The sequence below is a fragment of the Aethalodelphis obliquidens genome, unplaced genomic scaffold (genome assembly GCF_003676395.1).
Source record: "Aethalodelphis obliquidens isolate GAN/ISIS:26980383/991018 unplaced genomic scaffold, ASM367639v1 scaffold75, whole genome shotgun sequence".
In the NCBI taxonomy this organism is placed as follows: Eukaryota; Metazoa; Chordata; class Mammalia; order Artiodactyla; family Delphinidae; genus Aethalodelphis; species Aethalodelphis obliquidens.
Genome location: NW_020838019.1, coordinates 805,196 through 832,315, shown reverse-complemented (window position 1 = coordinate 832,315; position 27,120 = coordinate 805,196). Strand labels below are relative to the sequence as shown.

Here is a 27,120-nt window from a genome sequence, read left to right as displayed (position 1 = left end):
CCGGAGCGGCGTGGGTGGGGGCGTGTTCCGCGGTCCCTCGGAGCCCGCGCACGCCGCGCCCCGCCCCCTCAGCACGCAGGCTCCGCGCGAGCTCGCGCACGCGCGCGCGCGCGCTCTTCAGAGCCTCACTCTGGCCAGCGGGGACCGACGGGCGGAGGCTGGGCTGCTGAAGTACGAGGGGCGGAGCCCGGGCCGCCGCCGCCGCCGCCGCCGCCGCCGCTGCCGTCGCCGCCGCTGCCACCAGAGAGGAGCATGTCTGCAACTCGAGCCAAGAAAGTGAAGATGGCCACCAAATCATGCCCCGAGTGCGACCAACAGGTGGGCGCCGGGGGCGGGACACCGGGCACACGGGCCGGTGGGGCGGGTGCGCGCGGGCGGGCGTCCGTTGCCGGCGGCCGCTGGCTGTGGAGAGGCCGCCTCGCCGGGGTCCCAGCGGCTGAGCGTGTGGGCCGGCCCTTGAGCACTGGCCACCATGGGAGCCCTCAACCGGCCGGATAGAGCCCAGGGGTTGCCGGGGAAGCGCCCGGGGCCGCGGCCCGGCCGGTGCCCACCTGGCGGCGATCAGACGGGCGAGTATCTTGCCCTGTGGCCAGCGGCGTGAGAGGGGGCGTGGATTTATCGTGAGCTGACGGGGCGCCCTGTTCGGACCCTCCCAGAATCGCCTGTCCGGCTCCGGTGACAGCGGCAGGAGTGTGGGGCAGCAGCCCAAGTGGACGAGTTCGGTCCCTCAGCCCCCTCCTGCCCTGAAGAGAATCCTCGATGTGTCGACTCTGAGTCTGGGCTCCTGGCTCCGAAATCCGCCTTCTGCCAGGCAGGGTTGCTTTGTTCCCGTTTCAGATGTGTACGGTGGACTCCCAAAACTGTCCCCCCGCGACCTGGGCGGATGCTTGAATGTGACAGGCCCGCAGTGTAATAGTTTTAAGTTTTGGCGAAATATGGAGATTTTTTCTCTTAAATATATTTATTATATTTTTGACGTAAATAATCGTGAATCCTTTCTGTACATTGTTTTAAATGGAACGTTATTGAATGACGCCCCCATTGAAGCCCTTCCTGAGCGCTCCTCACTTGCCCCTACCCGCCGCGGTATCCACTGTTAAAAATTTGGCATTTTCTGCTTCCAGATCTTCTAAAATATATATATGTGGTTTTATGAATTTTAAATGACTGCTTTCTACACAGAATTAATGGTGTCATAGCTGTAAGTTAAAAAAATCTCATCTTACCGTTTTAGTTTAAGGATGCCTCATTTTTTACTAGAATAATAGAAGTTCCTCTAAACCTTATAATCGAATGAGTTAAGACTCTCAGTTAAAAGCATTAGTAAGGGCCCTATTTCACGCCAACATGCAGATCTGGGTGTGTTTTTTTCTTTTCCACTGAGAGGATTTTTTCAAAATGATTACCTCTTCTCCCTTTTTCTTTCTTTCCTTTTTTTTAGATCAGGAGTAATTTGAAATGGATGAAGACTTTTTTTTTTTTTTTTTTTTTTTTGCGGTACGCGGGCCTCTCACAGTTGTGGCCTCTCCCGTTGCGGAGCACAGGCTCCGGACGCGCAGGCTCAGTGGCCATGGCTCACAGGCCCAGCCGCTCCGCGGCATGTGGGATCTTCCCGGACCGGGGCACGAACCCGCGTCCCCTGCATCGGCAGGCGGACTCAACCACTGCGCCACCAGGGAAGCCCTGAAGACTTTTTTAATAAGCTTATTTTAGTGCATACTTTAAGGAGTAAGCTTAAAGGTTGATCAAATCTTTTAACAGAAAATGTTACATGTTTTATTCAGTATCTTTTATGGGCAATGATAGATATGCTGATCAGAGGAAGACTGTGCAAGGAGAATTACGGTTTATTGATTGTTTGAGTTTATTGAGTATGCATTCTAAAAACAATTTAGCCATGTTTTCCAAAACAGAGTTAAATTTCCTTTCTTTTCTTTTAAAATTTTTGTTTGCGTTGGGTCTTTGTTACTGCGCGTGGGGCTTTCCCTAGTTGCGGCCAGCGGGGGCTACTCTTCGTTGCGGTCCACGGGCTTTTTATTGCGGTGGCTTCTCTTGTTGTGGAGCACGGGCTCTACGTGCGAGGGCTTCAGTAGTTGTGGCTCGCGAGCTGTAGAGCGCACACACAGTAGTTGTGGTGCGCGGGCTTAGTTGCTTCGCGGCATGTGGGATCTTCCCGGACCAGGGCTCGAACCTGTGTCCCCTGAATAGGCAGGCAGATTCTTAACCACTGCGCCACCAGAGAAATCCTAAATTTCCATTCTTACCATTAAACTAAATTTGTTAAATTCTGAAAAAGTTGGACTTTTCTATTTAAGTCTCCTTGTTGAAGATTATTTCAATATTTAAATCATTTCCATTTGTTCCGTTTAATTGTGCAGAAGTATAAGGTTTACATGGTATGCATTATGCATTCCAGTTTCTGTAGGGCATCAGTTATTGCAAATCCTGACCTTGTTGTATTTGGCATACAGTAACCTTTTGGGGAAAATAACCTGTTTTTAATATCCTCGTTAAAAAAGGAGGAAAGGATAGTAAACTTGTAGGAGTCCCTGTAACTATTCAACAAAACGTGATCAGCATTTTATTTGGAAATATCACATTCTGTTTTGTTGTTACACACACAACCTCCACTCCAGCTGCCATAACAAAATACCATAGATTGGGTGGCTCAAACAACAGTAATTTATTTTGTCACAGTTCTGGAGGCTGGAAGTCCCAAGATCCTGGCAGAAAAGAGAGCTTTCTGGTGTCTCTTGCAGGGACACTAATGCCATCCTGAGGGCTCCACCCTCATGACCTCATCTAAACCTAATTATCTCATCTCCATATAATACTATCACGTTGGGGGGTTGGGGCTTCAACATACGAATCTGTTGCTGGGGTGTTTTTGCGAGGTGGAGACACAATTCATTCCATAACAGGCTACAACAACATAATTTAAAATGTTGGTTTGTAGTGTTCTTTATTCTAAATACTTAAGAGAAGATAACATACATGGTGACTAATTCAAACTTTTGGTGATTCTTAAAAGCGATTTATCTTTTACTAAAAGTAACTCAATTGAAGAAAATAATAGATTAATTTTAGTTTTCTAGTTATTTGAAAGTACAGTTTCTTATAAATGAGAAAAAAATTATAATCCAGAAAGCCATTTTTAAAAAAAGCTTTAGAATACTGCTGTTATTCTAAGTTGCCTGATGAATATTAAATTAGAATTTAGATATAGTTTATAAACATAAATATAAAATCTTTAAAGTTTGAGGAGATTGCCTCGAGTAGATTTACATAAATTCTGTCTATGTGTGTGTAAGTTTAAAAACAGGTACAGAGATCAGCAAACAAGAAAGACCTAGATTTTCAGTTGCTTTATTACGTCCCCTTTTACATTCCCCCATTTGAAAATATAGTTCTGAAACATCTAAACCACAATACTTTTCATTTTCAACGGGTTTCACATCCACTAACTCAAGTTACTGAGCCATTTTGAGTGTAGTAGTAGTCAGGATTCTTATTATTTTTCTGGGATCTCTGGTGTATGTTTCTGTTTTTGCTTTTTTTTTTTTTCTTTATTACATCAGCTTTTTCCCCCTTTTAGGAAAAAATGTTAGGAAATTTTATGTGACATTTAGCAAATATGTCTACTGTACGTAACTTAGATGCTCTTAGCAACAAAGAGTATAGATGGATTCTCTGTATTGTGGTTATTTTTGAGCTTTTTAAAGTCAGTGAAACAATATAGGGTCAGGATTTTGTTTTTTGCAGTTGTTTTTTAAGCCTGTCTTACTTGTAAAACATGCCTACAATCTAAATACCTATTTTTCAAGGAATAAATTGATTCACAAGCCATCAGTAAACAACACTTCAAAGTTTTTTCCTTGCATTTTAAAATCCTGAAAGTATAGCATTAGAACTTTCATTACTGTTGTCTTTGGCATTACAACTGAAATTTCATGGAAGTTTAGGTGTTTGTTTAAAATCCAAATTATACAATAATTTAAAGAGATTAATATAACTGAAGTTGTCTACCTCATTTAATAATTCTTTTTACAGGATCTGTATTGTGGTGGTGGTTAGTTGGGTTTTCTTCAGGGTTGGTGTGAGGGGAAGGAACTTTACATTTTCAAAAGGACCTTAGGGTGACTTAGCTCAGGCGCATGAATGTTCCTTGAGCATAAGACACTTTGATTAAGGGACGTAAATCAGCCTGTCAATTGAATTAGTCATCCCAAAGCCGAATGTACATTTCTCATCTAACTGTAGCACACTGTTAATTCTGGACATGGGTTGATATAATTTTTTTGTGTATAAGACAATTAAATTTCAATTTGTTGAGTTTCAATAGCTGAAAGAAAATGGTTGTTGAGTAGCAAAGGGTATGTTGAATAAGAACATCACATTCTGTGTTTTTTTTGGGTAGCATTAACTTAAAACAATTTATATTGCTGTGGATGTCGTTAATGATGTGTTTAAGTATAAAGGAAATGAGTCAGTACCTTTGAGCTTGGTTTCTCTGAAGATGTGAAATTTTTAAAATGACAAAACATACCTATTTTAGGCAGATTTTACACTATTAAGAAATGTAACATTACATTTTCTGTCATGGTTTGGAAGAATCTCGTTACATTCTTTTTTTTTTTTTTTTTTTTTTTGCGGTGCGCGGGCCTCTCGCTGTTGTGGCCTCTGCTGTTAAGGAGCACAGGCTCCGGGCGCGCAGGCTCAGCGGCCATGGCTCACGGGTCTAGCCGCTCTGCGGCATGTGGGGTCTTCCCGGACCGGGGCACGAACCCGTGTGCCCTGTATCGGCAGGCGGACTCTCAACCACTGCGCCACCAGGGAAGCCCTCGTTACAGTCTTGATAAAGCAAGCTGTTAGACATACCTGGAGTTTGATTATTTTTATAGATTCATTGTTATTTTTCATAAATACAAACTAGAATTCTTTGTTCAGTATTTTTATGCAAAGAAAAGGAATTCTGCCAGAATTCTGATTTAGCTTATTTAGATCACATTTATATTCTAGAACATGAGGCATTCTCTACATAAATGGATGAAAGCTTTATAGTAGTGATTAAACTTTTACATAAGCAGAACAGTGGGCAAATGGAACTTATCTCACAAAGGGAATTGTAATTGGTATTCTGTGAGTACTTTTTGTTGAGATTAATTTCTGGTTTTCAGTGAATGTGCCCTGAGTCCAAGGATCATTAAGGTTAATATTAGTGAAACAATTGTGGAGGGAAAGCTAAAGCTTTTTTCAATGATTTTCAATAATATTTGGCTTTATAAATTTATTTATTTATTATTTTTGGCTGTGTTGGGTCTTCGTTGCTGCATGCGGGCTTTCTCTAGTTGCGGTGAGCAGGGGCTACTCTTCATGGCCATGTGCGAGCTTCTCATTGTGGTGGCTTCTCTTGTTGCAGAGCACTGGCTTTAGGCGCTCGGGCTTCAGTAGTTGTGGCACACGGGTTCAGTAGTTGTGGCTTGCAGGCTCTAGAGCACAAGCTCAGTAGTTGTGGCGCATGGGCTTAGTTGCTCCACGGCATGTGGGATCTTCCCAGACCAGGGCTCAAACCCATGTCCCCTGCATTGGCAGGCGGATTCTTAACCACTGTGCCACCAGGGAAGTCCCTAACATTTGGCTTTAGAAAAATATTGACAGACTTGAAATGGAGAAAGGAGACACTTGTAAAAATAGTTTACAGATTTAGAAACAGAAGCCTGAAGAGCTTGTGTTTTATCCGACGTCCTTCCTGGAGCTGAGACTGTAAGATACTAGATCTCAACTCCTGCTTTGTCCCACATTCTCTTTTGTTTGTACAACACTTTTGCCCCTCAAACGGGTTGTTGTAAACTTTTTTTTTTTCTATTGGTAGTAATAGGCATCTTACCTGCTCATGTTGGAACCTGGGTTGTTTTCAGTTCTTTACCCTTTTGAAATGTCTTGTAGATCTACCTTCTCTCCATTTACATTCTCACTATTCCAGTGGGACCCATAATATTATGCTGGGATTACTTTAATGATTTCCCAATCATGCCCCCTTTTCCAATTTATTCTATATAAACTGCTTTCAAACTAATATTTTAGGAAATGCTACCTTTTTCCCCGTATATTTTCCTTGGCTCTGACCCTATTGTGGTTTTCTGTTGTTCACTCACATCAGCACATGTTTACCGTGCATTTGCTACATTCATGGTTATTGTAGTGTGTTACTAGAATGTGAAGATTTAGAGGACACAATACCCATCTCATAATTTGTTGTCAGGAGGTGGGGTTTAAATAAATCCACGATTCCTACTTCAAGTAATTTATCATTCAGTTTAGGAGAGTACAGAAACACTGAGAAGTTAAAGAACAGAAAAATAGTAATAATAAATTGTTTCTTTTTTTTGTCTACAGGTTCCTGTTGCATGTAAATCATGTCCCTGTGGTTACATATTTATTAGCAGAAAACTTTTAAATGCAAAACACCCAGAAAAATCACCATCTTCTACAGGTAATTGTGAGAGTTTACCACATTTTTAGCTTTTTGATGTAGAAATTTAAAATTAATTTTTGTGAATTTACTATTCAATTTTTGTTGAAGTTAAAAATTAAAGTCTATTGAAGTATGTGTTTGGTTTTTATTAGCTATTGGAAATCAGCTTATGACATTAGTATGCCGTTTATTCTATTTAAATGTTAACTCCCTTGTAATGCTGATAACGCTTGTAACAAATTTTCTATTTTTTATTTTTGGAGTATGGAGAGCCATTGAAGGGTTTTAAGCAAGGGAGTGACCTGATCTGATTTTTTTTTTAAAAATTTAAATCTTTACTAAAGGTATAATTGACTTCCAATAAATTGTGCATATTTAAAGTGTATGTTTGATAAGTTTTGTCATGTGTTTACACCAATCAGTCACCACAGTCAAGATAATGAACATGTCCATCATTCCCATAAGCTTTCTAGTTCCCCTTTGTAATCTTTCCATCTTGTTTCCCACTCCCCCAGATAACCACCGATTTGCTTTCTGTCACTATTTTAGAACTTTACATTATATAAATGGAATCATACAGTATGTAATCTTTATTGCCTGACTTCTTTCACTGAGCATAATTTAAGATTCGGCCATATTGTTGTGTATATCAATAAGAATTCATTCCTTTTTATTGCTTAATAGTATTCTTTGTGTGGATATGCCACAATTTGTTTATCTGTTTACTGCTTGATGGACATTTTGGTTTTTCCTCTCATAGTGCTGGTACAATGTGTAACAACTTTAAAGTAGGTTTTTGTTTTTTTTTTTTTAAACTGGTGACTGAAAAAATATAACCTGATTTTGGTGTGAATATAATTTTTAGATACATTGGTTATTTTTTGTAATTCCCTGATATAGAATATCTAAAAAATTTTTTGTTTGAATTTTACCTTCCCATTAATATAGACAAATTGGATTTGTTCAGCAGATATATTTATTAAAAAATGAAATGTTGTTATTTGTTCTTTGATAAAGTCAGAACTTTATATGTTCATGATCCCCAAATAGGAGTAGATTGATTGCAAGTGTATATATGAGCACCTGCTGTATGCTAGGACTGTTCTAAGCCTTGGGCCTAAAGTAATGAATGAATTTACTATCAAGGCGGGTTCACTGCTGTCATGGAGCTTAATGCATTCTTGTAGGCAGGAAATAGAGAACAGATAAACAGGGAGAATATCAACTTGTGAATAAACGCCTTGTAAGAAATTAAAATAGAGTGCTGAGGTGTGTGACTGGAAGGCTACTTTTGATTGAGTGGTTGGAAGCTTCTCTGAGAGGTGACATTTTAGGCTGAGGCTGAATAGGAACAGGGGGGTAGTAGCCATGATAAGATCAGGAAGAAGACCATTCTTGACAGATGAAATAGCAAATGCAAAAATTTTAAGGTTGTTAAATTTTGGTATATTTTAGGAACAAAAAGGCCAGCGTGGTTGCAGTGTAGACAGTAAAACCAGGAGAGTGTTTGATATGAGGCCAGAGGGATAAGCAGAGGCCAGATTATTTATTTAAGGCTTTGTAAACTAGAGTAAGATTTTGGTTTTTGTTCTTACAGTGTGAGGAGAAACTATCCCTGGGATGTGCAATGAGGTGAGGGGAGGGTGGCATGCTCTGATTTGCCTTTTAGAAAGATCATTCTGACTTCTGTCTAGAGAATAGTTTGTGGGGTTACAAGGTGGAAGTGAGCTTTTGCAGTATGTTAACTGAGTGAGGATGCTGAGTTAAGCAAAGAATGGTTATAGTAGGAGATGATTCAAGAATTACATATATTTATGTCTGTGAGAGGTCTGTTTATCCTAGGTCTGTGGAGAGATGGGAGGAAAGCAGTTTTAATTCCATTTCTGCCTCTGAGTTTGCTCCCTTTCAACATGGTAATGGACTTACTATTAATTCATTAGTTCTTAAAGGCTGTTGCTGGATTGGTTATATAGGAGTCATCCAGAGAACTGTTAAAAATCAATTCCTGGTTCTTGTTTCCTAAGAGTATGATTTGGGTATGGGAACCTTGGAATGATTCATTCAGTAGATTTGCTGGGGTGGCATGTCAACTCAGTTCTGAGGCTCCAAAATGAATAAGACATGGTCCATGCTATTAGTGGGACAATTGTGTTTATTAGTTTTTCACTCAACAAATATTTTTGAGACCCTTCTATATACCAACAATTCAGGTGAGAAATGAGGTAAGGAAGAAATGTAAATGAGGACAGAGAAAAGGGACAGATGCTACAAGTGTTAAGAATTTAGAATCATTTGAAGGAAAGGGAAGACTTTAGAATGACTTTCAGATTTCTGACTGGGATTACTGGTTAGAAAGGGAAGATAAAAGGGAAGACAAGTTTTGAGGGAAAGATGAAGAAACTATGTTTGGATATAGTTGTGAAATATCATCCGTGTGGATTTTTTTTTTTTTTTTTCCCCAGTTGGACATACCGTCTGAAGCTCAGGGAATAGCCTCAGCCGGAGAGAAAGGTTTGAATCATCATGGTTGTTGATATCATGGAAATGGATGAGCTAGTTCTATAGAGTCTATAGGGTAGGAAGAGGAAGCAGGTTCAGGGACTGAACTCTGGCAGACTCCAATCTTAAAGGGTAGAAGTGGGTAGGGAGGTCATGTCAGCTGAGAAGAAATGTCAGCCGCAGGAGAACAGCCAACAGAGGTGGTGTTACATAAGTCAGTGTGATGAGTGAGAAGCAGTTCATTATTATTTTACGTTTGGAGTTTCCTAAGGTTCTGTTGTTTAATAAGAGTAGACTTGCGACCTTGAAGTGAAGATGAAACATTGAAGCCTAGAAATCCTAGGGAGGAGGAAGAAGAACCAGCAAGACAAACAAAGAATAGAAAGGACAGAGAAATATCAGGGATAGACTGTGCTGTAGAACAAAAGGAGGAAAGGGTTTTAAGAAGGATTAAGAGTACTCAAAGCCTGGAAATCAGTTTGGTATAGTACAGACATGTACTGTATGTTGTTATATATTATATGAAGATCTGGCTTCAGATTCAGATTCCAGTTTGGACACTCTCTAACAGGTTAATTAACCTCCAGGGGCAGCTGCTGTTTAGTTGTGTTTATGTAGGTTTATAGTACCAACTTAGAGGATTGAAGTGTAGGTGAAGTGTATATGAAAATGTCTAACATAAAGAAAGCTTGGTATGTTATAGGTACTCAATAAATACTAATTTTTACAATTAAATTTCTTTTTAAAAATTTTTCTGGCTGCATTGGGTCTTCATTGCTGCACACGGCCTTTGTCTAGTTGCAGCGAGCGGGAGCTACTCTTCGTTGCTGTGCGTGGACTTCTTATTGTGGTGGCTTCTCGTTGTGGAACATGGGCTCTAGGCACGCGGGCTTCAGTAGTTGTGGCATGTAGGCTCAGTAGTTGCGGCATGCAGGCTCAGTAGTTGCGGCATGCAGGCTCAGTAGTTGTGGCGCATGGGCTTAGTTGCTCCACGGCACGTGGGATCTTCCCGGACCAGGGCTCGAACCCATGTCCCCTGCATTGGCAGGCGGATTCTTAACCACTGCACCACCAGGGAAGTCCCCAAGGAAGACTTTTATTTGCATAATTAAACATTTAAAACAAAAAAGAAACATCCTTAAAGCTCAGATTGCACTTATCTTAAAATCAAAGCTATAAAAGATTATTTGAAATTTCAGTGGGTTGAAACCTCTTATTTAATTATTGTAACTTTGTGTGACATGCAGGAGGAAAATAATCTGTTAAGTCATAGATTTATCTAGATTTGAAATGTTGAAAACTCACATTTTGCAAATATACTAATCATCTTTATATCTTCATAACATACATGAAAATAGGGAGATGGGACGCTAGAACAATATAGAACTTTGCTAGCTGAAAATATAGATAAATATAGATAAATAAAATCTATTACAGAAGTTAATTTTAAATTGTAAAAATATATTAATTTCGGTGAGAGGAAAAGATGAGTGTTACAAATAAAGCTGTATTAATGCTCAGTGTTTTGTACAAGTGCATAGAACCTCAAGGCAATTAATTATTCTTTGATTCTTTTCTAAATGAGTTAGGAATGTAGTATTGTTTCTTTTATCCTTTTTAGGGGGTCAATATTAAATGGAGATAAATTTTTAAAAATTGACTATGTTGTTCATGTAGGATTTCATTTCTAAATTGAATGGTTGACTGAGAGTTTAAAAAGTAGCCTTGGGCTTCCCTGGTGGCGCAGTGGTTGAGAGTCCGCCTGCCGATGCAGGGGACACAGGTTCGTGCCCCGGTCTGGGAAGATCCCACATGCTGCGGAGCGGCTGGGCCCCATGAGCCATGGCCGCTGAGCCTGCGCGTCCGGAGCCTGTGCTTCGCAACGGGAGAGGCCACAACAGTGAGAGGCCCGCGTACCGCAAAAAAAAAAAAAAAAAAAAAAGTAGCCTTGAGGTTGAGTCTTCATCTGCCAATTTGAAGACATTTTTAAAAAAAGAAATTAAAGGAAATACTGTATTTCCTAAAATTGAAAGTATCTGTACTGTGGCCTAAACCTTCAGTACTGTAGTAGTAATCTATTCAAGTATTTGGTCAGTTACCAAATACTGACAGAAGCAGTTTTTGGTGAGAACAAACTCTGTTCCAAATCTTTAAATTTAGTTTTCCAAATGGGTGTTCTGGGTGGTTTAGTGACATCAAGGGTGCTATTTTGCATTTAATAACAATGGATATACCTTTAAAATTTTTTCATTATAAAAACTGTAAAGAAAAAGTAAACTGAAAATCTAACTGAGATACTAGTTTATACAAGACTTCCGCTAAAAGTAAGAAAAAGGTTTAAAACGGTAAGAATTTTGGGGCTTCCCTGGTGGCGCAGTGGTTGAGAGTCCGCCTGCCGATGCAGGGGACACAGGTTCGTGCCCCGGTCCGGGAAGATCCCACATGCCGCGGAGCGGCTGGGCCCCATGAGCCATGGCCGCTGAGCCTGCGCGTCCGGAGCCTGTGCTCCGCAATGGGAGAGGCCACAACAGTGAGAGGCCCGCGTACAGCAAAAAAAAAAAAACGGTAAGAATTTTGAACAGCTTATTAGTATTTAACTGTTAATTTCTCAGTGAGTATAAACTTTGGGTTAAGCTTAGTCAAATAAATAACAAAATTAAATAAATTCCATTTTTTATTGAGGGAAGGAAAAAGGGATAAAAATATTAAACCTAATTTTTAAATTATTCTCTAACAGGGAAAGGCTGATAAATAAGCAAAGTCCATAAACGACATACTCACTTTTGTAGTTAAGGAAGAAAAATGGGGAAATGATTATCACCAGTACCTTTTAGAAACCCAAAATGATTGAACGTTAATCAGTAGTAAGTGATCCTCAACTCTGAATTACTTGACAGTGAAGATTTGGTTTTGTTATTTCAGAAAACATTGTTCCTTACATGCTAATCACTTAAAATTGCTGTACATTCATATATGGAACATAGTTTTTATTTTGCCTTTTGATGAAAAAATACATACCTTCATCTCTGTGCCTTTCTTTAAAGTTCTTAATCATATAGTTTATATAATGATATCTATATTCATCTTTAAAAGACATTTTTCATAGAATCCTCTGATTTCTTCTAATCAAGACTGATTTTAGGTCTGCTGCACAGCTGTCATGCTAAAATTTCTTTCCATTGTACTATAAGGATAATCCTACTTTTTCTTTTTTCTTTTTTTTAAAGATATTTTGATGTGGACCATTTTTAGTCTTTATTGAATTTGTTACAGTATTGCTTCTGTTTTATATTTTGGTTTTTTGGCCATGAGGCGTGTGGGATCTTAGCTCCCTGACCAGGGATCGAACCTGCACCCACTGCTTTGGAAGGTGAAGTCTTAACCACTGGGCCACCAGGGAGATCCCTACTTTTTCTTTTTTTTTTAAAATTAATTTATTTATTTTGCTGAGTTGGGTCTTCGTAGCTGTGCATGGGCTTTCTCTAGTTGCGGTGAGCGGGGGCTACTCTTCATTGCGGTGCGTGGGCTTCTCATTGCAGTGGCTTCTCTTGTTGCAGAGCACAGGCTCTAGGCGTGTCTCAGAGCACAGACCAGGGCTCAAACCCGCGTCGCCTGCATTGGCAGGTGGATTCTTAACCACTGCGCCACCAGGGAAATCCCAGAATTTAGTATTTTAATCGTTTTAAGTTGTACGGTTTAGTGGCATTAAGTACATTCATATCATGTGCTTAATCATCACCACTGTCCATTTCCAGAACTCTTTTCATCTTCCCAAACTGAAACTCCACACACATAAAACAATAACTCCCCATTTTCCTCCCACTCCCCGCCCCCATCACGCCCCAGGCCACTACTATTCTTTCTGTGCTTGTGAACTTGAATTTGACTACTGTAGTTACCTTCTATAAGTGTAGTCATGCAATATTTGTCCTTTTGTGTCTGGTTTCACTTAGTATAATGTCTCCATCCACGCTGTGACGTGTCAGAATTTCCTTCCTGAATAATATTCGATTGTATGTACTTACTACATTTTGTTCATGCATTGAACAGAAGTTTTTAATTTTGATGAAATCCAAGTTGTCTATTTTTTCTTTTGTTGCCGGTACTTTTGGTGTCATATCCAAGAAATCATTGACAAATCCACTGTCTTGAAGTTTTTCCCCTAAGCATTTTATAGTTTTAGTTGTTATATTTAGATCTTCAATCCATATTGAGTTAATTCTTGTATATCGGGGTCCCCAATCCCCGGGCCGCGGACCGCTACCAGTCCGCGGCCTGTTATGAACCGGACCGCAAAGTAGGAAGTGAGTGGTGGGCGAGCGAGCAAAAGCTGCTTCTGCTGCTCTCCATTGCTCGCATTACCTCCTGAACCGTCCCCCTGCCCCGCCCCCCCCCCCCCCCCCCCCGGGGTGGGGGAATATTGGCTTCTAGGAAACCAGTCCCTGGTACCAAAAAGGTTGGGGACTGCTGTTGTATATGGTATAAGATAAGGGTCCAGTTTCATTTTTTTGCCTGTGGATATCCAGTTTTCCCAATTACCACTTGTTGAAAGTACTGTTTTTTCATGGCTACTGTTATTGAAAATCATTTGACCATATATTCGAGGATTTATTTTTGGGCTATTTTATTCTATTGGTCTGTATGTCTCTGGTAAGGCAGTACTACTTTTTTTTCTTTTTTTTGCGGTACGCGGGGGTGTCACTGTTGTGGTCTCTCCCGTTGCGGAGCACAGGCTCCGGACGCGCAGGCTGAGCGGCCATGGCTCACGGGGCCCAGCCGCTCCGCGGCATGTGGGATCTTCCCGGACTGGGGCATGAACCCGTGTCCCCCGCATCGGCAGGTGGACTCTCAACCACTGCGCCACCAGGGAAGCCCAGTACTACATTTTTTTGATTACTGTAGTTTTGTTAGAAAAGGTTTGAAATCAAGAAGTGTGATTCTCTGTTCTTTTCCAAGATTGTTTTGGCTATTTGGGGTCCATTGAGATTCCATATGATTTTAGGATGGAGTTTTCTATTTCTGCAAAAAAATCTTAATGATATAGTACTTTCAGAAGGTATGCTTTGAAATGTTTTAAGATTTTTTTGTTTCCTGAACTACCTTTGTTCCTCATGTTTTTGTTTTTATTTTGTTTTTGGCCTTGACCAGGGATTTAACCCGGGCCACAGCAGTGAAAGCCCAGAATCCTAACCACTAGACCACTAGGGAGCTCCCTGTTCTGCATGTTTTATCTTGCTCCTTCTCTCTCTCACACTTTTTTTCTTCAAATAGCTGGTAATCCTTAATTGCCTGTTGATATTTATAAATGAAGGTCTTGGTTTATCAGTGTAGATAACTTGCATGAATATCCTACACTGTTTTGAAAGTCTATTTTGACATCTCTTTAGTGTACAATTGGAAGAAGCTTATTGGCAGGCTTTTAGATGTAAATTAGGTGAGCTGGGGAATGCTGTTGAAATCCATGATTGCCAAAATAAGGAAGGTTTCATTCTGGGACAGAATGTGAGATCCTTTATAGTATTTCATTTTTATGAGGAACTGCCTTTTTTGTTTGTTTGCTTCTTCTTTCTGTGTTGTGGAGGGTCAAAGTCCCCTTGAACATCGCTTGATTCCCAAGAGCTTTACGTCTTTATGTGTTACTTTGTATACATAGGCCCAACTGTTCTGCAGTAGTTCTAGTTATTCTGATAATCACCCTGTGGCCTGCTGTTCCTTACTGTACTTTTCGTCCTGTCCTGGGAATATCTTTGGGAAGAAGAGCGATCCCTGCTATAGGAGATATCTCTTATTTTTATTTTGAATTTTAGTGTTTTCTATTCTGGTTACTTAGAATCTGTTAGCTTGCCAGTTTGCTGAAATTCTGTAATTTTAGATCGTTAATAGCATCCTTTCCTGTTTCAAGCACTGCAGGTTTATTTTCCTTTTTCCCTTTACCTTTTTACCCATGTTTGTGCTCATTTCAATAGGATTTTTGAGAAGATAGTGAAATAAATCATGTGTTCAGTCTGATTTTATTTATTCAGCACCACTTAACATGTGTAGGTAACGTTCTAGGTTCTGTGAATGAGACAGACAAAAGCACCCCAGCTTTCATAGAGCTTATATTTTGATGGGGGAGACATATTGAGCATATAAATAAATGTAGTAGTAGTAGTAGAAGTAGTAGTAGAAGAAAATTATAGAAAGACTATAGTAGTAGTAGTAGTAGAAGATTATAGAAAGTAACTTGGGCTGGGAGACTCAGAGGGGTGACCTATAAGTTGACATCTGAAGGAAATAAAGCCTGTCTCATGAAGAGCCTTGGGAAGAAAGCTCTAGGCAGAAGGATTAGCAAATGCAGAGACTCAAGGGAGGAAGGAACTTGTTTTATTAAAAGGAAGGCATATCTGCAGAGTACTGAACAAACTGGCTACTGGTATGAGATTAGATGGGTGAGAGGCAAATGTCAGGTCTTATGGGGGACTTATAGTCTTTGGTCAGGAAATTTGACTTTCTTTTAAATAAAGTGAAAAGCTAATGAAAGGTTTTAGAAAGGAAGCTTATTTATACAGTTTTTTTTTAAGATAATTTTGGCAGCTATTTAGGGAATGTGTTCGGTTGCCCATAGAAGTGGGAGAAATGAAGAAATTGTGGATGTATTTTGCACAGAGTACCTATGGACTTCTATGATGATAGAAGAAACAAGCTGAGTCACAAATGACTACAAGTTATTTGGCTTTTGCAACTGGTTGGTGCTATTTACTAGTATAATGAAGGTTGGAGGAGGGAAAATCAAGAGTTATTTTTTGGCACATCTGAAATGCTTGTGAGTCATACAAGTGAAGCTGTCAGGTAGGCAGTCTAGAGCTTTGGGAAGAAGTCAGAGCTGAAAGTAGAAATTTTGGAACGATTATAACAATAGTTTTTAATGTTTTGGGTCCATGGTTTATCTGGGCTCAGGACAGAGTCCTAAGACTTTAATATTAGAGATGGAAAAGAACCTGCAGGAAGGAGAAGACAGCAGAGGTGATAAAGAGGAATGGCTGGTGAGATGGGAGATTTGCAGAACCTGAAAATCAAGTAAAAAATTAATTTCAAGGAAAAGAGGGGGCTTCCCTGGTGGGCGTAGGGGCTTCCCTGGTGGCGCAGTGGTTGAGCGTCTGCCTGCTGATGCAGGTTCGTGCCCCGGTCCGTGAAGATCCCACATGCCGTGGAGCCTGCGCCTCCAGAGCCTGTGCTCCGCAACGGGAGAGGCCACAAGAGTGAGAGGCCCGCGTACCACAAAAAAAAAAAAAAAAAAATTAATTTCAAGGAAAAGAGTAGTCCTGTGTTGAAGTTTTGAGAGATGGTATTAAGATGATTAAAGAGAGGTGTCTATTAGATTTGCTGACAGGGGTTTTTGTCCTTCTTGATGATCATTTTCATTGAGTTGGGAGCTATACTGGAATGAATTGATGGGTGAATGGGAGGTGAGAAACTGAAGGCAGAAAGTACAGATACTTCGTTTTTGAGAAGTTGGCTATGAAGAAGTTTGCAGAGATGGGTGGGTAGCTGAAGGAACAAACTTATATTCAGTGTTAAACTCTAAAAGGCATACTATAAAAAGCTTTACCTGTTACTATTTCTTTCAACTTTTTTTTTTGAGAAATTCTAAGCATACTCTGTCCCATCCACATCCACTCCTTCTCTTGTATATTATTTTAAAGCAAATTTCATATAATTTCAATTATAAATATTTCATTACATGTTTCTAAAAGACAGACCTTGGGACTTCCCTGGCGGTCCAGTGGTTAAGACTCCATGCCTCCAATGCAGGGGGCATGAGTTTGATTCCTGGTCAGGGAACTAGGATCCCATATGCCATGCGGCACAACCAAAAAGAAATAAAATTAAAAATAAAAAAAAATAATAAAAGATAGACCTTTAAAAACTTAAGCACAATAAAAAATTAACAATAATTCCATAATATCAAATATCCAACTGGTGTTGAAATTTTCAGGTTTCTCATAAATGGTTTTTAAAAACAGATTTCAAATAAGGTCCACACGTTGCATATGACTGATATCTTTTTTGGCTCTCTCTTTATCCATTATTTTCTCTTTTATTCCTTGCAGATTATATGTTAAACTATCACTTGTCCATTTGGATTTACTGTTTGTGTCTCCATGGTGTATGTTAACACATTCTTTGAATGATTTCTCTTTTTCTTATAAATTGTAATTTGGATCTAAGGGCTTGATGAGATTTGATTTTTTTTTTTTTTTTTTTTTGGCAAGACTACTTAGGTAGGTATTCTATAAGGAGGCACAAAGTCTGCTTATCTCTGTTTTTGTGATGTTAGCTGCTGTTGATGTTTACATTTAGTTCATTTCAAGTTGAAAATGGTAATACTCTTATTCCTTCTTCAGTTTTTTAGCCACAGTGATTCTAAAATAAGAAATTGCTCTTCATCTACCCTTTTGTTACCCAGTGAGTGGTACAGTTTGAATAGAAAAGGCAGGGTAAATGCTTTATTCTTCTCCTTTATTTCACTTTTCAAAATAGTGAGTTGGTTCTTTAGGTGTTTCAGTCTATTATAGTTATTATTTTTATTGATGCTCAAATTATAATAGTCAACAGGAGCCTCTTCAAGTTAGCCCTTGAGTCCTTTAACAAGATGCTGGTGATCTTAGATAACTTTCTTACAGTTTGGAATAACTAGGTATTCTTGCATTATCTGGCATATGTTAATCTGAGACCTGGAATTAACTAATTCTCCAAGGATATGGTATTTGGAAATAACTATTAATATTTTACTTAAATTTATTTTATTTTATAGTAGCCTATTAAGCGTACTTAATTTATATAGCCTTTTATTTCATTTTATTTTTAATTTATTTACTTTATTTATTTATTTTTTGCTGCATTGGGTCTTTGCTGCTGCGCGCGGTCTTTCTCTAGTTGCAACCAGTGGGGGCTACTCTTAGTTGCAGTGTGCAGGCTTCTCATTGCAGTGGCGTCTCTTGTGGAGCACGGGCTCTAGGCACGTGGGCTTCAACAGTTGTGGTAGGTGGGCTCAGTAGTTGTGGCTTGTGGGCTCTAGAGCGCAGGCTTAGTAGTTGTGGTGCACAGGCTTAGTTGCTCTACGGCATGTGGGATCTTCCCAGACCAGGGCTCAAACCCATGTCCCCTGCATTGGCAGGCGGCTTCTCAACCACTGTACCACCAGGGAAGCCCTATATAGCCTTTTAAATTGTTCTCTTTAGTTCTTGGGATATGAATTTTCTTATATGTTTTGCCCCTTTACCACCATGGTTTTAGGCATTTGGTGAATTTTCTTTCTTTCTTTTGAATTCAGGTACGTATTAAAGCAATTTAAAAAAATTGTTGTTTGTCTTATCCAACCTTTTGATCTGTTTGGAGTGAGAGGGGTGGCTCCTTGCATTAATTAAATCACCATGTTGAGTAAGGTTCCCCTATTGCTATTTATTTGGGATAAACATGCTCTTAGAATGTCAGAAATGACCTCTTCTGTGGATAAAGTGAAAACTGCTTACTTCCCTAGTATTTTTATATTTTTCCTAGATACTTTCTGTTTGGTTTTTATTGGGAACTTTAATATAAATATTATGGCTAAGGTCAGTTTTGCTTCTGTGTATTTGACATATTTCAATCTGTAATTTGGGTAGGGGGAAAAAAGGAATGGAATATTTATTTTCCTTTTGTAATACTTCACCATTTTTAACTTGGATACAGAGAGAAGGAAAAAGGTTGCTGTGGAATTGTGTGAACTTGTAGAGGCTGAAATTAAAAGTATCAAATAAAGAAACTTGTCTTCTGTTATAAGATTCCTACTACCTCATGTGTTAATGTGGATCTGAATTCTTTTGAATTTCTTTCTTTCCTGCATGGGTGAGGGACATATAGATGTTATGGTTGTAGTTTTATAAAATATGCCAGGCAGCAAACTCTAGTGCTATTTAGAAAAAAAAAGAAGAAAGCAATGAGAACATGGGCAAACAGTTCTTGCTAAGCCCTAAAATATATCACTTTTATTCATCCATACAGAAAACAAGCATGAGGCCAAGAGGAGGCGAACAGAGAGAGTTAGGCGAGAGAAGATAAATTCTACAGTAAATAAGGATTTAGAAAACAGAAAGAGGTCTCGAAGTAACAGCCATTCAGATCATATCAGACGAGGAAGAGGAAGACCTAAAAGTGCATCTGCCAAAAAACATGAGGAAGAAAGAGGTATGAGTAAATCCAAGCAGTTGTTTTTTTTTTTTTCAGGTATTAAAGTTTTCTAACATCTGAATTAGATAGTAGTGAAGAAAGTGTTTGGTAGGCATTGAACTCCTGGACTTAAAATTCCAACTCATATTTTAGTTTGTAAAAGCATTTCCTCTCAGGTAGATGTTTGTTTTAAAAAAGTCACATAAATTTAATTCTTATTGGAAAATTAAAGGCTTAAATTAGGTAAAATTCACCTTGCTGTAAACTGATGATAGTAAAGTTCAGAGATAATATGTGTATGACATCCTGGATAAGTCTGTTAAAATAGTTATACTTTTTTAAAGATAAATCTGAATTCTGTTAAGACTTATTTCAAACTATTATACTGTGAGTTTTAAAAATTTACTCTCAAGTGTTCTTCAGTATGAATTTTTAAATTACTCCTATTCTGTTTCCTATTTTGAGGCAGCTTTTGGATAGTAAGGTGAATTCTTCTTGGTCTAAAACATATTCATATTCTCCTTATAGATTTTCTCTTTTCTTCTGATAAGTAGTGTGTCTACCAATAACTTGTTTGTAACCATCAACTAAAACTTCTTGTTTTCTTTGATTTATACATCTTTTAAAAAACCTTTTATTGTGGAAAATTTAAAAGATTACACAAAAGTAAAAAGAATGGTATAATGCACCCCATATGCCCATGAATATCTTTTTAAAAGTGGGACTTTCAAGCCAGTAATTAAATGAAAAAACAAGAGAGTTGCTTTTTATAATTCTTTAAAAATCTCTCTCAAGTAAATCAACTATATTTCAATTAAAAATAAATAACAATGTTGTTAGACACCACAAAAGCCTCTATTAAAATAATTTCTTCAGTGAAATGTGTTTATAACTTCTTATGTTATTTGTGAGTTATGCTTTGCTTTTTCAGGTATTCAGTCTTAGGTATTCAAATATAAATGTATTTTAGACATTGAGAATTTTTTACCTGTTCACCGTTTCTCTCTGCTTTGTGTGCTTCTATTTGAATAAAAGTGCTACTGTTAGGGAAAATAACTTCACTGGTATAGGTTTTATCAAAGTTAAAGATTTTTTAATATTGTATGGTTAAAGGACTAAGGTTTATAATGTCTTTGACTGTATTCTGTGAAGACTGTGCTTCTATACTCCTTAATTTCCTTGGGTAATTTTACTGCTTTTTCTCTTTCCTTCTATTATGCTGATCTTCCAGAGAGTTTGAGTTGTTTTCTCAACTTGAGGGTGCTTCTTTAACAATGGGATGATCAGAAAATATATGCTAAAGACTGTTTCAGAATGAAAACTAGGTAAAGAAAAGTCAACAGAGGGGCTTCCCTGGTGGCACAGTGGTTAAGAATCTGCCTGCCGGTGCAGGGGACACGGGTTCAAGCCCTGGTCCGGGAAGATCCCACATGCCACGGAACAACAAAGCCCGTGCACCACAACTACTGAGCCTGCGCTCTAGAGCCCGTGAGCCACATCTACTGAGCCCCACGTGCCACAACTACTGAAGCCTGTGCACCTAGAGCCCGTGCTCTACAAGAGAAGCCACCGCAATGAGAAGCCTGCGCACCGCAACGAAGAGTAGCACCCACTCGCCACAATTAAAGAAAGCACAAGCACAGCAACGAAGACCCAATGCAGCCAAAAAATAAAATAAATACATTTAAAAAAAAGTCAATGGAGAAAAAAGAAAAGAGGGAAATACTGCTTGGCCCAGAAAACAGAACATTCTTTACAGTTGAAGTAAAGGGAATATAACCCAAAGAATTGAAAAGGAATGCTTCTAGTCAGAGGAGATGAGAGAATAGATAATGACAGTCTTTTATTTGGGGAAACGAAGGCTCTGTAGTTGTGGTAGGACTATATATGCAGGTTTGGATCTTTTATTTCATGTTAACTTGAAAAAAGTGTTTATTTGGTATAAGTTGGTTTCAGGTATTTTTAGTTTATTATAGAAAAGTTTTAAGAAAGCTATTTCTAGAGTAAGATATGCTTTTAATACAAACAGGGAGGACCTCAAGGAATTTTTGTATAATAAAATAGAATCTTTTAATGTAGGCCAGGGGCAAGGGCATTCAGCAAACTTTTTCTGTAAAGAGCCAGATAATAAATATTTTAGGCTTCGTGGGCTATAGGGTCTCTGTCATAGCTAGTCTGCTCTGTCATTGTATCTGGAAAGCTGCCATAGAGAATACGTAAATGAATGGGCATGGCTGTGTTCCAGTAAGACTTTGTAAAAACAGGTGGGAGGCCAGATTTTGCCAATTGCATTTTACCAATTTTGCAGGCTGTATTTTACAAACCCTTAAGGCAGACCATGTTTTCTAAATATAATACTGATAGAAAATATGAACTTTTGAAATGTCTATATATTTTAGAATAGACTTCTTTGATATGCTTCTTAGTGTTAAGTAGCTACTTAAATTCAGTATTTATTGATTCCCAGCTCATAGGGCACTTGAAGAATTTGAAGCAAGCTTTATCTTTATTCTAATAAGGAAAACCTGACAGTGTGTCTAAAAGCACATTTTTAATTGGCTTTACTGTTTCCTATGTTTTGAAAAAAATAGGAAGAATAAGGAATGAAAAGGAAATCTTTTTAGACATCTAGATAACAACATTATGATAAAAGCCAACCATTAAACTTAACAGTTTTGGATGGTTTAAAATAAGTCTTCATTTTATATGTAGGGGGTATGATTATTCTGGATATTAGTAAGTAGGAGTGACTTTTTTTTTTTTTTTTTTTTTTTTTTTTGTGGTAGGCGGGCCTCTCACTGTTGTGACTTCTCCCGTTGCGGAGCACAGGCTCCAGATGCGCAGGCTCAGCGGCCATGGCTCACGGGCCTAGCCGCTCCGCGGCATGTGGGATCTTCCCGGACCGGGGCACGAACCCGTGTCCCCTGCAGCGGCAGGCAGACTCTCAACCACTGCGCCACCAGGGAAGCCCCAGGAGTGACATTTTGACTGATTGAAATATATTGGGCAATTCTGAATACCTTATTAATGAACATAGAGAGTTAATGTAGACTTCACGTTAAAGATGGTGGATTGAATAAACACATCTAGCTCTGCACCCTCCCCAAATCCTAGTAAAATGACAAGGATGAAAGGGATTTTTTTTTTAAAGGGCCAAGTCCCACAAGGACAAGGAGTGGGAGAAGCAGCAAAATTCTGCAAAGTGCTAACTTCTTTAGCAGACCCAAGAAACCCAAATTGTAAACTCCTTTGAGGAAAGCTGAGAAAGAAACTGATTTTTGTTTCATATCTGCCTAAGGTCAGGAATTTTTACCTCAGTTATTGTCTGAAAGTGTAGAGGTGAAGGTGAGGCTAAAAACAAGACTATTTGAAGTCTGTGTTTTAATAGCCTGCTAGGGCTCTTTACCCTGACCTCCCCTCCCTGCAAGTTTATCCTTTGAAAGGGAAAACACAGTCTCTGGTCTAGGAAACACCAGGCATCATTGAGGGCAGGAGTACCAAATTAAGATGAGGAAGATTAGGTGAAAATTGGAGATGGTAAATACTGAGTTCTCCAGTCAGGCTTTCACAGAGGAATAAAAAAATAACTTGGATAAGTTTTTGCAGGGAGAAGAAAAAAATTAAAACTACCATTAATATTCTTTGTAAGAGAAGGTATGGTAGTCATGAAAGAAAAACAAGATGATGTTTAAAAGGAATTGCAGATGTCAAAAAAGTACCTGGAAAATGAACTTTAAAATGAGAATCTCAAAATATATATATATGTATGTATATGTCTATACGATTTGCAGAAATGTAAAACTTTAACAGAAGCCTTATAGACAAAATTGAAGAAATGTACCGGAATGTATAGCAATAGGAAAAGAGATGAAAAAATGAATAAGAAACGTAAGAAATTTAGAGGACCAGTTCGAGGTCCACATCTGTAAATAATTGATGTTGCAGAAGAAGAACATAGAAGATGAAGTAGATGGGAAGTCATCAGTGAAATAATTCAAGTAGTTTTCCCAAACGGGAAGGACATTGAGTTTCCATATTGAAATGCCTCACCAAATTCCCAGACCAATGGATGGTTAAAACTAGATATTATGCCAAAGCATATCATCATAAGTCATATCTCTCTGGTTAAAGGGAAGGTCCTTCAAGTGTTCAGAGAAAATAATCAAAGTGGTACAGTGGAATACTACCCAGCAAGGAACAAACTACTCATGTATGAACAACATCAGTGAATTTCAAAAACATGTTGAATGAAAGAAGCTAGACACAAAACAGTACGTACTATACCATGGCACTTATATGAAGTTCAAAAACAGGCAAAATAAATCTATGGTGGTAGAACAATGGTTGCTGGTGGGGTGGGAAAGGATTGACTGGAGAGGAGCATGAGGAATTTTCTGTATCTTGATTGTGGTATGGGTCATCCAGTTGTACACTTATGATCTGTATATTTAACTGTAGTAAATTTAGCAATAACTTAAAAAATAACTGTAAAAAGTGGTATACGGTTTTCTTAACAGTGACACCAGTAGTTGGAAGACAGTATTTTGCCTTTAAAATACTAAGAGGAGGGCTTCCCTGGTGGTGCAGTGGTTGAGAATCCGCCTGCCGATGCAGGGGACACAGGTTCGTGCCCCGGTCGGGGAAGATCCCACATGCCGCGGAGCGGCTGGGCCCGTGAGCCATGGCCGCTGAGCCTGCGTGTCCGGAGCCTGTGCTCTGCAACGGGAGAGGCCACAGCAGTGAGAGGCCCAAGTATCGCAAAAAAAAAAAAAATACTAAGAGGAAATATTCAAGTCTTTACTCAATCACACTATTAACTAGTGTGAAGAAAGACTAAAGACACTTTCTAATATTCAGGGTCTCAAAAAATTTGCTACCCATACTCCCTTTCCCAGGAGGCTACTGCAAGATATATGACATCAGTGAAGAAGTAAACCAAGAAAGTATCCTGGACCTACGGCACGGGGTCCAACTCAAGAGAGAGATGAGGAGAATCTCCAGCATGATGTTGACGAGAGATCTCCAGATGATAATTGTGCAATAGGCCTAGAAAGCAACCATTCCACATTGGAGCATAGAATTTCTTCAAGAAGATAAGATTGATATGTGTAAACATTCTGAAAGATTTATCCAACTAGGAGAGAGTTTGGGTTCAATTAGTAATGAAAACTAAGCAAGTGAAAAAAAAGAATCTCTTCAGTGAAAACAGTGTACAGGAAAAGTGAAATCATTTACACAGTGAATAATGTAAACACAATATTGATCTCATCAAAATGGTAATATAACTATAATGGGAAGATGTGATAAGAGTATGGTGGGGGCAAGAGACAGAAAACAATAAATCCTAATATTTCATGGTGGAAAGTCAATTAATAATGCCTATAACCAAAAATCCAAGATGTTGCATCAGATAAATATGTTACTTAGGTAAAAACCAAAAGGAATACCTGGAAAAGTAGTTTTATTTGAAGAGTAGGAAATGTGCGTGAGGGAAAGAGGACTTCTGTTTTTTTTGTAACACGTTTTGTAAAAATAATTTGACTCTAAACTATATTCATGTTTAACTTTGATTAAAAAGTCAATACAAAACAAAAAACGAGACAAATGTGGAATCATAGTAGAGCCTGAAAAAAATCATTTGGGAGAATATACACAAAAGATGTTAATCGTGATTTTAGCTGGCTCATAAGATAATAGGTGATTTTTCTTTTTTATTTTTCTGTATTTTTCAAAGTTTCTACCATGGACTTGGATTACATTTGTAATCAGGTGGGGAAAAGTAGAAATAAATGTTGGTTATTCATGTTTTCCATAGCAGGGCTAAGGTGAAGAACTTAATATATTCATAAAGGCACCATTGATGTTCAGAAGGGACCATATTTAGGGTGAGGAGATTCATTTTGATTGAAACAGGTCATGCTAGTGAGGAGTAAGAAATATTTGAGATTCTTACAGAAATGATATCGATATTAGACTGTGTGTATAGAAATATATACAGTCTCCATTTAGTCTTAGAATTGATTTCATGGCATTTTAGTAACTCCTTTGTGTAATTTTAAAATTTCAGTTCAGTAGCATAATACTTTATAGCAGTTAGTGTATGTTGTATTATTATGTATTATATTTATTGTCATTTAAAGGAATACTTGAAAACTTAAAAAAAAATACTGCATCTACTGCCTTTATATTAAGAGCTTTCCCTTTTTCTTTTAACAGAGAAACAGGAAAAGGAAATTGACATCTATGCTAACCTCTCTGATGAAAAGGCTTTCGTGTTTTCAGTCGCCTTGGCAGAAATAAATAGAAAAATTATTAATCAAAGACTTATTCTCTGATATTTGTCTGCAAAATGTGTTGAAACTTTCTTCAGGATTACATCAGCAAATTCTCAAACAGTTATGAACTCCCAGGAGCATTCTGACTGCATCAATAAGGGCCATTGATTGTTTTTTTTTCTTTATCATTTAGCCTGTGGCACACTTTGGGAGCAAAGCTGCAGGCTTGGACTGTTCTGGGATTTCCTTGTTTACCAAGGAGTATTGTCAGTGTTTTGTGTTTGGGATATAGTGTATTAACCCCCACCCCCCACTGAAAAAAAGAAAAAATGCTGGATGGCTTTTACAAGATTAAGGGGTAGGGTTGGGAGTGGAAGTAAGGAAACTAGAGAAATAAAATGATAGTTTGCAGGTTTGCCACCAGAGATGCAATATTTTAAATACTTTGAGAAAGAGTGACTTTTAAAAATATATATTTCAGATTTTCAGCACTAACATTGCATATTTGCAGTTCATTTAGTAAATTGGCAGTTGATATTTTATTGAATGGGGAATTAATAATATAGACTGTAAATTTTGTCTTAAATTGATTTTTTTCTTGGCCTTTATTTTTATAACTTAAGGTATGAGTTATATTTTAGAAGCTACTTTCTAGTTTGGAAGTTTGGGTGCTATATGAAGAAAAACATTTAAGGATATATCATACTTCAGATATTAAACACCTTGTTTTCTTGAATGTAATTTATTTATTAATTAAAAAAAATACTTTTTTGCTCTCAAGATGGTGCCTGTTAACCTAAACATAAAATATATTTATTACATGCAAAATATTTCTTAGATAGCCACTTTGAAGCAGTAATGTTCTTTCTGAATGGATGTTCATTTATACATCCTGAAAATTATTTAAATTGTTACTTAACCTCACTCTGGAGGAAAAAAATAAACCTTAATATTGAAACTAATAGATTAAATAGTTTGGTATAAGCTTTTTGTTCTAGTGAAGTTTTGTGAACTGTATTTAAATTATTAATTTTCTAGTGTTAAATGATAATTGTTTATATTTGATTTGTTTTATATAAATGCTTTTGCATTTTTGTATATCGATTTAATGCTTAACATATTCAAACTTGATAATGATTTCCCTTATTTTAAGTGGACTGTGGCCTCCCCGCACCCCCGCTCCCCCATCTGTTTGGAAGTCCTGAAGCCTTATTAGGGAATGTAGGCAGCAGTTAGACTTAGCCCTTACTTAAGAGAACTTTCCTTTTTAATTTCAACAACAGCATTGTCAGCTTCAGAGTGCATCTCCCATTACCTCCCAGAAGAAAAGAGGTTTACCTTTTTTTCTACTTTATTTAAATGGTAGCCAGCAGAGGGAGCTTAAGAGGTTCTCTAGGTAGGATGTAGGATTTTTCCTAAGAATTCCTTTTCCCTCAATCCCCATATTTACCTGCAAGTACTACTACAATTATCTTGTATGCATTTTAAAGCCCTAGTAATAAAGTTTATTCCCAGAAATGTTAATGTGATTTTATCTATGAAATATAAGAAAAGTTTAAATTTTGAGGAAAAAACTTAAGATTAATATCTAAAAATGCTTGTGAACTTAATATAGGCATACCTCCAAAATATTGTGGGTTCAGATTCAGACCCCTGCAATAAAGCAAATATTGCAGTAAA

The 27,120-nt window shown here is 38.2% G+C and overlaps 1 protein-coding gene across 5 annotated transcripts; it reads left to right on the top strand.

The window, feature by feature from the left end:
* HDIP1 (HDAC and MIER1 interacting protein 1) lies at positions 1–27,120 on the top strand. 5 transcript variants are annotated; one of them, XM_027092121.1, is made up of 5 exons: positions 14–318; positions 6,397–6,493; positions 19,001–19,183; positions 23,297–23,436; positions 25,382–25,488. In XM_027092121.1, the coding sequence occupies exons 1-4, from the start codon at positions 253–255 to the stop codon at positions 23,392–23,394; spliced, it is 444 nt and encodes a 147-aa protein (XP_026947922.1). In that variant the 5' UTR covers positions 14–252; the 3' UTR covers positions 23,395–23,436; positions 25,382–25,488. The 5 variants fall into 5 exon arrangements, 4 of the variants coding, with proteins under 4 accessions (XP_026947924.1, XP_026947922.1, XP_026947923.1 ...); XR_003429810.1 differs by lacking the exon at positions 23,297–23,436 and adding an exon at positions 20,397–20,490 and having other exon boundaries at positions 19–318; positions 25,382–25,481; XM_027092122.1 differs by lacking the exons at positions 23,297–23,436; positions 25,382–25,488 and adding an exon at positions 20,397–20,495 and having other exon boundaries at positions 19–318.